Source organism: Aedes albopictus, chromosome 2 (genome assembly GCF_035046485.1).
Source record: "Aedes albopictus strain Foshan chromosome 2, AalbF5, whole genome shotgun sequence".
NCBI lineage: Eukaryota > Metazoa > Arthropoda > Insecta > Diptera > Culicidae > Aedes > Aedes albopictus.
Window position 1 is genome coordinate 138,834,647 of NC_085137.1, and position 14,175 is coordinate 138,848,821.

Below are 14,175 nucleotides of genomic sequence, written 5' to 3' on the forward strand. Positions count from 1 at the left end.
CCTGCCCGCGTTCCGAGGACAAAGGGAGTGGTGAGGATCACTCGGGAAACTGGTTAGGCGCCAGCATGCTACCGTGAAGGACCCTCCAAAGCAAGTCATCGATGTTCGTTGCTGCAGGATACGCAGCTAACCTAGAGGGTGCGATGTGCACTAGCCCCTCTCTGAAGCAATGCCTTCTTGGACAAAGGGGTTGACGACCATAGGAATGTTGCTTAGTGGGTCGAGGAGAGAGTAGTCCTGGCTTTTACTTCCCAACAAACATTTTTGCTGTACAAGAGTGGAACAAACCACTCTTAAGCAAACTTTAGCTTAAGAAACTGTTGTTCAACTAGTTCTGTTACTTGGGTTTAGTTGTAGAAGACGGCCGCAACCCCTCACTACCCGGATCTTCTTGTTCGTGTATATGTTGAGCAAATTTTTCGCCTATGGTTTAGAAGAAAAAAAAAGTGGAGTCCTCTCACCACTTATGTGGTCCTTAGTTGTAGAGGAACTTCTAAGAAGCTTGAAGGATAGAGGTTTTGAAAGTATGACGAAACTGTTTCGGAGAGAATGCAAAAAGCCCTAAACTATACGAAGGAGGACCTTAGTGTGGAAGTGTGGAAGAACACTAAGCTGAGAAGCATGCTTTGTCCTATCCCAAGAAGAAGAAGAGGTAAAAGAAGAAGAAAAGTGGCTGAGCAGTCGTTATTTCTAAAAAAGATTTTCGTTTCCCAAACGGTTCGGCACTTGGAGATGATAATGTCATCAGGGTGAAAATAATGTTTTTTGTGTAGTCTTCAGTGTTTCGGCTAACTTTAAGACTTTTTGGTATATGACTAAATAACACTTCTGTGTACCTTCTTGGATTTTTTGCCAATTGCATATACAGTGTACCATAAGTTTGCTCTAGGTTTTCGTTGAGAACTGACTAGATTTTCATTATTAAAAGACGATGAGTTGAAATATATATATAAATATGGCATTTATTCACCAAATCATTCATATAATACATAACACAGCTGTCAAGTGGCTTACTTCTATCATAGTGAATTTGTTTGGTTACAGTTTGATTTGATCGCATTTATTTGATAGACATTTATTCCAGCTACATTTTCACTGTGTCCATTTACCCTCCGATCTCGATCACTTTTCTTGCTAAATGCATCTCTCTATCTAGTTTCTATTGGTTAAAATTCACAGTGCTCCTCCATCTGCATGCTACTTCTTGATCATCACTCCATGCACACAAACGTCATTGATTGTAAATCAGGTTCAATTTTCAACATTTATTTTTTCTTGCTAAAACAGTCGTTGCCATCGTTGTCGTCAGTTGCGAAAGCTTATCCCCGGTAGGTTCCAATGTAGGCGCCACAGTTCGGGCAGTAGTGGTTGGCATTTTTGCACGAATCTATCACATACGGAATCCAGAAGCAGGGCCAGCAGCTGAAACGAAACGCACGAAACCGATTAATCACTTGCGTAATTATTTACGTAGGTACGCCACAGTTGGCGTTAATTGAAGCTGTCGTACTGTAGAGAACGGATGTTATGGGTTGAATGAATTGAATTATTAAATCAGAGAGATCGTTTTTTTTTATGCAATTGTGTTGAGTTCAGATCTATCAGGGAAAACTTTGAGTTACAATTAAGAGGCACCGATGGAAAGGGATGTAAGCGCTACAATTATTAATAGTAGATAATCAGGTTGATTTTGAAGCTCTACACGTTTTAAATGCGAGCCTAGGTAGTCGATGCGGTATGCGCACGGATATTCAGCAAGATCATGCTGAGGGTAGTGAGCTCGATTCACGATCGGTTCATAAACTTTTCACAAAGGAAAACTCCTTGTCCTCCTTAGGCATAAATTGTCTTCGTGCTTGCTACACGATAATTTCATGCAAAATGGTCAAACTGGGAAAGTGCTCACAAAACATAAAGCTTAGCAGCAGAACATCTTAAATCAGATGAAAAATGTATGAACAACTGAGCCTCATATCCCAAACACCATTTCTGAACCACCCAGGAAACACAGATCGATCATAGGTAAAGTATGCAAAGCTCGCATGTTCTTGGTTTGATTGCACCCACAAGATCAGTAAGTAGGATAGGCAAAATAGTCTGCCCTTTCGGTTCAACCGTGACCGACACGTGATTCTTTCCCTTACAACCTGCCTCCCCGGGGGTGATGAATACTAATTGAATTAGCAAGTTGATCCATTGCCACGATCACACATGGCTCTGAACCCTGCAGTTTACGGTAAGTCTGAGTTGCTGGAACGATTAAAGTGAGACGAATGGCAAGATTTGACTCACGTGCCATCTCCGGCACATGTGGCTGTTTTCCCGCTCATGTACAGTGGACGAACGGGATTGTTGTTTACCAAATCAGTGAAACAAAATTAATCGATTTTCAAAGTTTTTTTTTTAATAAATTAAAAAAACAATCCTGGATGGTGTACATCACAAACTTCATAATAACATTCACTTTGAAAGAAATTAACAAATCTGTCAGATGTAGTTCAATGTAATTTTTAGCGAAAATCTTCTTTTCTTTGTCAAAACGTGTTACACGGCAACCTCTTTTTATGCATGATATTTTTATGCATTTTTAAATTATGCACTTTCTTATGTTCTGCATAAAAAGAGGGAAAGCCACTCAGAACCAATATTATGCATAGGGAAATTTAATAATAACGGTAACTATTGCAACGGTGGCCAGGGGGTGTTGCAGTGGCCTTTCAGGGGGTCCCAAGAGGTTTCAGCGAAGTACCAGGAGATCTGAGGGGGGTTTTCGAAAGCATTGCAGAGCGATTCAAAGGATTTTCCACGAGCTTTGAAGGCGTTACAGGTACCTTTTCGGGGGTTTTCAAGGGTCTCACGTGCCTTACATGGGGTCCGAGTGGGCCTTAGGAGGGTTTCGGAGGCATTTCAGGAATTTTCAGAGCATTTGAAGCCTGATTTCCAGGGCGTTGCGGAGGCGTTTTTTGAGGATTTCGGAGGGTCTCAGGTAGGTGCGTTGCATGGGTCTGAAGGGGTTAAAGGGGGATGATTTTGGAGATATTTAAGGAATTTAAGAGCAATTTGGGGGGGGGGGGGGTTTGCGTTAAGGAGGCATTTTCGAGGAATTTGGTGCATTGCATAGGATTTATGTGGGTTTAAGGGGGATTTCGGGCTGTTTCACAGGTTTTTTCAAAGACCTTATCACAATATTTTTTAAAACGCCCGCGTTTTTTGAAACCTCCTCATATGGCCCTGACCTGAAATGCCTCGAAACGCCCCTGAAACCTTCGTCCCATTGAAACGCCCCTGAAATAATCATAATCAATTCAAAATGCCGCTGAAACCCCATTGGACGCCTCTCCCATGCAACAATGATAGCTAAATAACAGCTTATTCAGCCAAAATTTTCAAGATCAAACTCAAGAGCGGCTTATTCATCTGTTGTTCAGCAATAATGTTGGTTGGGTTAATAGGCTCCAGAAACCTCCTGCAACACACCTGAAAACTCCTTGAAACGCCCCTGAAATGCTACCTTACACCCTTAAAAGCTCTAGGAACCCCCTTATGTTCCTAAAACTTTCTGAAATGCCTTGAAACGCCCTTCAAAGCCCTTTAAAGACTCCCTTTAAGGACATACTTGTTTTTATTCCAAAATGACCGACCTAATGGTCGACTTGGGCACCTCCACATGATTTTGAGCTCACATTTTTTTTTGCAAACAAAACCAGCGTACCTGTTTATCCTATTAAGGTTATGCCAACTGAACAAGAATACAATAAAAAATGGATAGCTGTTTGAAGCTTGCTTATTGAGTTTTGTGCGCCCAAAAAGTTCTCATGACTGTTGAAGCGGGACTCCAAAACGTTTGTCCTTAGAATACCAACAAAAACCGAAAGTGCGATAAGAATGTGGAAAAGGTCATCAGATGCTGCATCTCAAGAAGCATTTATTACAATAAATTGATGTTTCAGAGCTCAGGGACCCCAGGTTGAGGTCACCGGCTATGAAAAAAAACTACAAATATAAAAATGCGTTTCAAATTATACGTGCCTCGTGACCATGGATTGCAATGCATCTCTCTCTCTCTCTTCTTGGCGTAACGTCCTCACTGGGACAAAGCCTGCTTCTCAGCTTAGTGTTCTATGAGCACTTCCACAGTTTTTAACTGAGAGCTTCCTCTGCCAATGACCATTTTGCATGTGTATATCGTGTGGCAGGCACGAAGATACTCTATGCCCAAGGAAGTCAAGGAAATTTCCTTTACGAAAAGATCCTGGACCGACCGGGAATCGAACCCGTCACCCTCAGCATGGCAGAGATGCATTTTGAACGCTCATGAGCTGTGAGCGTGCCAAAACGGTTCCCTGGAAGCTCTCGAGAGCATGTTCAAAATTTTGAACACAATCTAGATTACTAGATTGAACACAGAGCGGTGTTCAAAATTGACAGGTCAGATGCGTTAGGATTGGGTTGGAAAATTGTAAGTAGCGTTTTCTATCGACGAGAAAGAAACATATGCAATGCTTCCGAGCCCCTAATTATCGTTAGGTATGCCATTCTGATTACAACAGGTTGGGTGAGCTCTTCAATTCCATTGCAACGATATTGCCGTACTCTTGGCTGGTTGGGACCATCAGATACGCGGATGGCGTAAGAACCACTCCATAATACCGTTGAACACAAATAGATGTCCGAGCATGGCCGGGTGTGGTGAGAAAATCCCTTTTATTCGATAATATTTGTGGAGCAGTTAAGCCTCCGTCGGTTGTCCCATAGTGTGGGGCCCACGCATTATGCCGTAATTGTTCGGATGTCTTCCAAATAGATTACTAAATAATATGTTCACACATTCGATACCTTATTCCATCATTTAATTATCGAATCATTTAATTTTTACTTCGAAATTCCATGTTGCAGTTTGGAGCTAGATCTAGCATATGCAGGAAGAATAGCTGCATGACACATACCTACGTACGGTAGAAATTTGTTTCTATCTGCTACCTGTTGCTACTAGCTACGAAGAGCACTGTGATCAGGCGCTTGAAATGTTTGAACATGAACACGGCTCACGTGAGCACAGCTTTTGAACAGAACATGAACAGAACGCGTTCAAATGCATCTCTGCAGCATGGTCATGCTGAATACCCGTGCGTTTACCGCCTCGGCTATATGGGCCCTTGGGGATTGCAATGCATCTTAATAGTATAAACACTCTGACTTTATTTTACGTTAGATTGATTTACGTCCATGTCAATCATTACTTTAAACTTTTAATAGTTTTCTTAATATACACATGCGATGTGCAGTAAAGTTCGAAAAGACGACAAATGCCAACCAGTGATAGCTGGGCATTTTTTTTATTATCGTACAAATTGGCCCGAAGGGTCTCAGATTTCCATGAAAGGTTGTTTTTTCCACAGGCAGGGCTCATGGATAAATGAATAAAAAAATTGAGAAAATTCAGGGTCGTCTATTTTTCCGGAAAACTTAGGTGGAAATTTCTTGTTTTCCCCTGACACTACTTTGAAAAACCATAACTCAAGAACGAAGCATCGTAGAAACAAAGTATTTTTTTTAAGAAATGAAAGCAACTTTTCTTAGAAATCCAAAAAATATATGAGCTGGACAAAGTTTTCCACAAAATTTTCCACAGTTGAAAAAATTTTTAAAGAAATGCCGGAAAAAGTATGCCCAAACCCGTGAAAAATTTTGAAAAAAATATTTTTGTGGAGTTTATTTGGATTTAGAAATTTTTGGAATGCATTTTTTTTCGTTTTTGAGTTATGACCAATTTTGTTCAAAAATGTCTAAATGTGCCATATAAGCATTTATTTTTTAAATCATAACTCAAGAACGAAGCATCGTTTTTTTAATGAAAATAAAAGTAAATTTTCTCAGGAATCCGTGAAAAATTTTCAAAAAAATATTTTTGAGAAGGTGATTTCATAATCTTTTAACGATGAAATTTTTGGAATGCACTTTTTTCTTTCCTGAGTTATGACCAATTTTGTGAAAAATGACCAAGTAAGCCTATATTATATGGTAATTTTTCACAAAATTGACCATAACTCAGAAACGAAAAATAAAGTGCTTTCCAAAAATTTCAGCAATTAAAGCCTATAAAATTACCTTCTCAAAAAATTTTTTTTTTATTTTTCGCGAGTTTGGACATAGTTTTACGGCTTTTTTTTATAAATTTTCTCAATGGTGAAAAGTTTTGTGGAAAACTTTTAAAACTTCATATTTCTTTGGATTCCTGAGAAAATTTGCTTTCATTTTCATTAAAAAACTTTGTTTCTTCGATGCTTCGTTCTGGAGTTATGATTTTTCAAATTAAGTAGGGTCTGGGACCATTTGGGCAGGAGCACCTATTTTGGGCACTTGCTGCTATAACACAGTCAATTTCAAACCGATTGTCTTTTTAAACATGGCTAGATACTGTGAGTATCTGATCGTGTTTCAAAAATCAAGTCAATCGGTTCAAAATTTACTGAGTTATAGCAGCAAGTGCCCAAAATACATAGGTGCTCCTGCCCAAATGGTCCCAGACCCTAGTATCAGGGTAAAACAAAAAAAAATCCACCTGAGTTTTCCGAGAAAATAGGCGACCCTGAATTTTTCTCAATTTTTTTGTTCATATATCTATGAGCCCTGCCTGTGGAAAAAGTTTCATGAAAATCTGAGACCCTTCGGCCCAAACCCGTACGATAATATAAAAAAATCCCCAGCTCCTGATATCATTACTTCATATGTTAGATGTCAACACTGTTTAAATAGAATCATATATTGCTGAATATATACATATGAATGTATGTAATATAAAGGACTCTTCAGCATAATTTAAGTAACCGTTAAATGCTGTTACATGTTGCATAGAATAAAACGAAGTTTTGTTTTAATCTGGCTACACTGCTGAATATATTCAGTTGACTCTCTACATCTCGATATTGAAGGGACTATCGAGATAGGGAGAGATCGAATTCGAGAACCAGTTTGTTATGCACACTAGATTGAAAAATCGTCCGTAACTAGGAAAAACCGTCAACAAACAGATGTCACTTCGCCTTCTCAGAATGTTTTGCACCTAAGAAATTAGATCTAGCAACCTGTAAAAATAGGCATATCGACATATGGAGAGAGAATCTAGATCAAAAACGAACGAGATCGCATCGAGATAGAGAGAAATCGACATGTAGAATGGTAAAATGTATGCATATTGAAGGGACCGACCAAACCATCGAGATAGGAAGAGATATCGAGATGTAGAACGTCGACATGTGGAGAGTCGACTGTAATTCACTACAATAGGGATAGTGTTCATGTTCATTGTCTTCATTTCCTGTGCGTTCTCTCCGTAATCGTTAGTTTTTGTGGATTCCTGCTCATCGCACGAACTATGCGTATTTTGATCCGTTTGACACTAGTTGTAGATTATTTAACGAAGTTGCTGATGTGTTCGATTTTAATGTCTCCAAAAGTGTTTTTAGTAATAGGATAAGATTTATAAGTTAGGCAACAGTCTGTACAACCTAGTGTTGAAGATGATGGTAAATAAATAAATAAATAAATAAATAAATTGTAGTTTGAAGTATCGTACACAGTATCAGAAAGTCATCTAGATTAACCTTGAGTACTTGTCTTGGTAAAAATTGGTTCTTCAAAATTATCTCTGCAACTGGCAACACTCCATAATGTCAATCATCGATCTACACGATTTTGGGATACAGTCATACCTCGATAGTACGTACACCACCGCTTCGTTTAGTGTACGTACTATCGAATTGTACGTACTATCGAATCACAAATTTTTATTTTAAATTTCATTTTCAAATCAAAGAATGTTATTTCTAGAACGTCAGGATGGCCAAAAAATTACATGTGGCCTAAGGGTCCGCTTATTAATTACGTAATTTTGCCTGTTTAGGATCCTATCTTTATTGTAAAAATCTTCTTGTGCTCTGGGGATGCTTTGTAGAGGCATCTCGTCTCTGGGAACTTATATTGATTTTATTTGAATTATCTTTTAGGGCCATGCAATCTGGTCTAGATATATTTACATCGATCTAGATCAGTTATATCTTGTTATAGAAACATTCTAGAAGTATTTTTTCCTGCAATATTTATTGCCGTGATATTTTCAAAATCTTCTGAACACTGCTCCTTCTAGAACACCTCCAAGAGTTTATTTTTTACGAGATGGGATTCCTAGAGTTATCCCGGAGCTCTTGGAGGAATCCCGGAATTCTTGGAGGAATTCAAGGAAAAAAATATTTGATGAATCTTAGAAAGAATTTCTGTAGGAATCTTGGAATGAATTCATGGAGAAATTCCGGAACGAAATTTCTGGAGGTATTTAGGAAGAAATTCCTGAAGAAATCCTGGAAGTCCCGAAAGTATTACAGAAGAAGTTCTTGGTGAAGTTTCGGAAGGAATCTCTAGAGAAATCTCTGAAAGAGACCCTGGAATCTCATTAGGAATCGCAGAAGAAACTCCTGGAAGAATCCCTATGGAATCCCAAAAAGAATTTCTGGACAAATCTCGGAACCAACACCTAGAGGAATCTCGGAACTGAAAGAAACTTGAAACTTGAAGAAATCACTAAAGCAAGCGAGAAAGCGTTTTTTCCCCGAATTCCACAATTCGGGTTCACCCACAAACAATTGAATTGGTACAGCCTATAGGACAATGCAAGCCGCGGTTGCTAAAGAATTTTTGATTTTTTGTGACCTTTTTGTTAACGTTCGGACTGCAAGTGATTTCTTCCAGAAATTCTCAAGAAGTCCCCGGAATCCTCCAGGAATTTCATCTGAGATTCTCCGAATAGTTTCTTCTAGAATGTCTCTGGATTTATTTTTTGGGCTTCCAGATAGTATTCCTGGAAATTCTAGCAACTTCACCCAGAATTTCTCCAGGAGTTCTTTCGGAAATTGTATCAGAAATTCTTACCGAGATTCCTTCAAAAGCTCCATGCAACTATCCGTAAGGATTTATTCCTGGAATTTCATAAGAGATTCTTCGAGCTTCTTCTAGGAATTCTTTCAGAAACTGATTTCGGGATTTCTTCGATAACTTTTTCCAGGAATCATCTAGGGACTCTTTTTGGTTGCTACCAAGGGCTCCGTCAGGAATTCCTGCAGACTCTTCTGGAATTCTTTCAGATGTTTATGGAATTCCTCATGTTGTTTCTGTAGGATTTTCTTGAATAAACACAGGAAAAGCAACTTAGTTATATCTCCCTCCTAGAGGAATTCTACAATAAGTTTGTGGAGAAACCACGGAAGGAATACCTGGAAAAGATTAAGGAAAAATTACTAAGGTAATCCTAAAAGAAGTAATGCTGAAGGAATCTCGAAATTAAATTCTACGGGAATCCAGGAATCTCTGGAAGAATCTCGGGGAACTTCCTGGAACAATCCTGGCAAGAGCTTTTGACGGAATGCCAGGCGGAACCTCTTAAGGCGAAACTGGAAGCATTTCCTCATTTTTTCTGTTTTTGATTTTTTTAAAAATAACGAAGCAATATTTAAAAAAAACGGTTTTCGTACACATGTAGAGGATGGATCAAGGTATCTTCTGCATTTTGTTGGTGTTGAAAAAGTTTTCCATTTTTTCTAAAACCATTTTTTTTGTGAAATTTCGTTCAAAAATGGTTTCTGCAAAAACGAAAAACATTTTTCACTACAAAAAAACAATCAGAAGATACCTTGATCCATCCTCTACATGTGTACGAAAACCGATTTTGAAAATATTGCTTCGTTATTTAATAAAAAATCAAAAACCAAAAAGTGAGGAAATGCTTCCAGTTTCGCCTTAAGGAATCTCAGAAAAAAACTTCTGGGAAAACCCCAAAGGGAACTTCTGAAGGAATCCTAAATAAACTTCCGGAAGAATTTCATTAAGAGCTTATGGAATCCCAGAAGAAAGCACTGGAAAAAAAATTCTTGTGGAATCCCGCAGAAGGAACTCCAAGCCACCATCAGTTATAAAACAGCACACGTACGCATACCCCCCATTTTGAATTAAATCCAACCACTCATGATAAGCTGGCGAATTTTTTTTAATGCGAGAGCTGCGAGAGTCCGAATCGTAAACAACAAAGCCACGAAACGTCAAAAACTAAGAACTTTTTCCTCAGCAACCGCGGCGTGCAGTGCCCTACGGTACTCAATGTAGTTTAAATTTCCGAACTCATGAAAAACAGTCAAACATTTTATACGTATCGCAAAAAAAAGTTAATTGTTGGAAAACGAAAAAAAAATAACAAGTAAGTGAACTAAAATCAATGGTTTTGGGTAAGTTACTTGAAGGGTTTGATTCATGTTTTGGGGAGCAATCTTCGCCGAGAAATTAAGTTTTTTTTATTACCACACAAAATAGAACCATCATGCGCCTTTTTATTTTATTACAACGTTCTATTGGTAAAGAAAGCGTTTAGTTAATAATTGTGCAAGTGCTTAAAGACCACTAAACTGAGAAGCAGTCCTCCTCTGTTGGGTTGTAACGTCAGAATGATGATGCCAGATATTATGACTGGAGGAAAATATCTCTGTAAAGCGAAGAATACTGCAATCATTACATCAAACGTATTCGTTCATGCCCTTCATTTCGCTACATTTTAAAACGGTTTAATGCATAGGTTCCCAAACTTTGTGGGTCGCGATCCACAGTTTGGGAAACCATGGTTTACTGAAAATCCGTGTAATAGGAGTCTGCACAACACAAATTCATAGTACTGGAGTCTCTGCTTTACGTCTACTAATGATTCGAACTCATTTTTATAGATTAAAAATTAACTTAATTTTAGTGTACGTACTACCGAGGCAAAATGTACGTACTATCGAGGGTACGTACTATCGAGGGTACGCACTATCGAGGGTACGTACTATCGAGGTACGCCTGTAATGCAATCGCTTTTTATTGTTCAGTTAAGATTTTATGTAGAAGTTAGTGGCATCTTTATCGTTTTTTACCGAAATGTTTGATGTCATTTAATAACACATAATTTTTGTAATGGCTGGCAGCACTGGTCTGATTCAAGTATAGCTCAATACCTCTGACATATGGTGTGAGATAGGCAATTCGAATGCTCGACAATATTACAGTGCACCTCAAGTACAATTCATTGTTACACTTTGCGACACAAACAATACATTATTGCTGGCAACACTTGTCATACAGATTCAAATATAGCTCAATATCTCTGATATGGTGTAAAGTAGAGGCAATAGAAATGTTCTCCAATATTATAGAGCACCTCAAGTGCAATACATACATTTTTTCACATTGCGACACACAAATATATTATTGCTGGCAACACTGGTAATACAGATTCAAATTTAGCTGTATATCTCTAATATGGTGTGAAATAGACAGTTCGAACGTTCGACAGTGTTATAGTGCACCTCCAGTGCAATTCATTGTTTCACATTGTGACACAAAAAAAATATAATTGCTGGCAACATTGGCCACACAGATTCAAATATACCCAACTAACATTTATTGTGAATGTAAACGTCAACAAAGCGTCCTCAATACGGCTTGATGCTGAGCTACTGTGTTGTACATATGGACGGAAGCTTCTATGCAAGCCCTATACCAATGAATCTGGCGAACTTAATTCACTTGTACATGCTGTGCGATCAGCTTCTATGCCACCTAGTCATAGCTCTTTTCTTGGCTCCTATGTAACCATTAACTGAATAACATCTTGAGAAGGCGCTTTTTCAGCCTTTTCGCAGTTGTTAAATAATAGTTTTACGGTTTCCCCAAATTAAACGATTAAATATAATTAGGTTATGGATACCGTGACGCAATACATGTGAAACTGGAATTAGCACGTTTAAAATTGAAGAATTAAAGTACTTGCCGCTACTTGGAATCGAACTTCCGATCTCCGTATCCACTGGTCCCGATGATGTCCTCGCAGCCACACTGCTATATATAAATAGCATAGAAAATAGCCCGTTTTGTTTTACTCCAGACAAGGCTTCATAATTGTGCCACAAGAAACCTTACCCAAGTTCATCTTGCTGCAAAAGCTTGTGAAACGTCAAACGCAGGGCCGGATTTAAGGGGGGGCCAGGGGGGCCATGGCCCCGGGCCCCCACAAAATCCCACTCCACGAATAAAAATGTGAAACAAAAATAAGTTCGAAATGAATAATTTTGAAGGTTTTCAGAAGAGCAAAAACCGCTTAAACTGTGGATTAACTATAAAACTCTGTAGAATGTAGAGTTAAAAAGTTCCTGCTAAATGTTTGTTTTAATTTTTGTCGAAAATTTTATTTTGGAAGAATTTTCCACGGTATTTTGATAAGAATTGTAGGATTTTTTACGGAGACATCCGGAAAGTTTATTAGAATACTATGGTTGAGTTCTTGAAACATTTATTTCTGCACTTAGGATGTAATTTATGGCAAACTCCTGATAGAAATCCATAGATTTCTTGAGGACCTTGCAAAAGAAATTTGTGGAGAAATCCCAACAGAATCTGAGAAAACTCTGAAAGTTTTGCAAACATTTCGTTCTCTTAAACTTCGTTCGCGATTTTCATTAAATGTTTTCTAGAAGTTTCACAGATTATTTGATAAGAAATGAAGTCAGTAACTACATAAGAAACTTCTCCTGGATTTTCGCAAAAAAAACTTCAACAGTCTCTATTCGAATTCCCCCCTAAAATAGCGAAATTTCTATTGCACGATGAAGTTTTTCCAGAAGTTGATTTCAGAATTTTGTTGTTTTTTTTCGGGAAGCCGCCAGAGAACTTTTTGGCAGTCGCGTTAAAAAAAAAATCTGCTGAAGTTCCACAAAAAATCATGGTAGTCGACCAGCAACTCCTCAAGAGATTGCTCTATGAATTCCACTTGACGATAACTGGTACACTTACCCTAAGCAGAAATATACACTGGAAATGGGCCCCCCACAACAATGTGGCCCCGGGCCCCCACATTTGTAAATCCGGCTCTGGTCAAACGCAATAATGTTTACATTGAACAAGCTGTGTGGTTACGCCAACAGATTCTTCTTTACAGCTTCTAGCTGAAAGAGTGTTCTTCAAACGGCTACGAAGCGCTGCTGTTTTGTGTTTTGGCAACATTACAAAACGTACTGTATAAAAGCAGCTGTTGTGGTAGCTGGGACGCTTACTCGATTTGCACATCTTCCGGCATTGAATCAAAGTGCAATAAAAGCAACCCAAATAATTTCACAGCACAGACATGGATAGCAGTAAAGAATTTGTCCTCCTCCTCTTTTTGGCGTAACGTCCTCACTGGGACAAAGCCTGCTTCTCAGCTTAGTGTTCTATGAGCACTTCCACAGTTATTAACTGAGAGCTTCCTCTGCCAATGACCATTTTGCATGTGTATATCGTGTGGCAGGCACGAAGATACTCTATGCCCAAGGAAGTCAAGGAAATTTCCTTTACGAAAAGATCCTGGACTGACCGGGAATCGAACCCGTCACCCTCAGCATGGTCATGCTGAATACCCGTGCGTTTACCGCCTCGGCTATATGGGCCCTAAAGAATTTGTGTAGTAGCTATATATCCTGCTTAATGTTTGTTTTGACAATAATATTTATATCCGACAAGCCGTTTTGGTAAACCAACAGTTTCTTTATTACAGCTTCTAGCCGTAATGAAATCGCATAACGGCCTTTGTAGCGCTGCTGGTTTGGGGATTTGTCAGTATAACAAATTGTACTGTATAGTAGCAGCTATTTTGTTAGTGGGGACTCTTATTCGATGTGTTCAAGTTTTCACATCTTTCGGGAAATCTCCCGGAGTTGGAATAAAGTGGAGTAAAGACAGCCCCAGTGACAAGCAATGGATTTCTGAAAACCGAGTTTGGTAGCTGTATGGTGCTTGTTTTGCAGTCGTGTATTAGCTTATGATTTATATTTGACTAGCTTTCCTTTTATTCAGCGTTGACTGCTTTTACTCGATGGCTACACAACAGTAAGCAAATGACTGAAGCTTATAGCGCTGAAAATGTTAGTTGGGTAGCTCATTATCTTTGATACGGTGTAAGATAGACAATTCGAATGTTCCACAATATTATAGTGCACCTCAAGTGCAGTTTATTGTTACATATTGCGACATAAAAAACATACTATTGCTGGCAACACTGGCCATACAGATTCAAATTTTGCTCTATATCTCTGATATGAATGTTCAACAGTGTTATTGTGTGCACCT

The 14,175-nt window shown here is 38.7% G+C and overlaps 1 protein-coding gene across 2 annotated transcripts in view; it reads right to left on the reverse strand.

Moving 5' to 3' along the window:
* Positions 1-936: 936 nt before the first annotated feature.
* LOC115253744 (lipopolysaccharide-induced tumor necrosis factor-alpha factor homolog) overlaps positions 937-14,175 on the reverse strand; it is a 329,801-nt gene continuing 316,562 nt past the window's right edge. For both annotated transcript variants that reach the window (XM_029865958.2, XM_062850520.1), the window contains exon 4: positions 937-1,422. In XM_029865958.2, the coding sequence (XP_029721818.1) occupies positions 1,320-1,422 (103 nt within the window). In that variant the 3' untranslated portion in view covers positions 937-1,319. The remainder of the gene's footprint in view (positions 1,423-14,175) is intronic.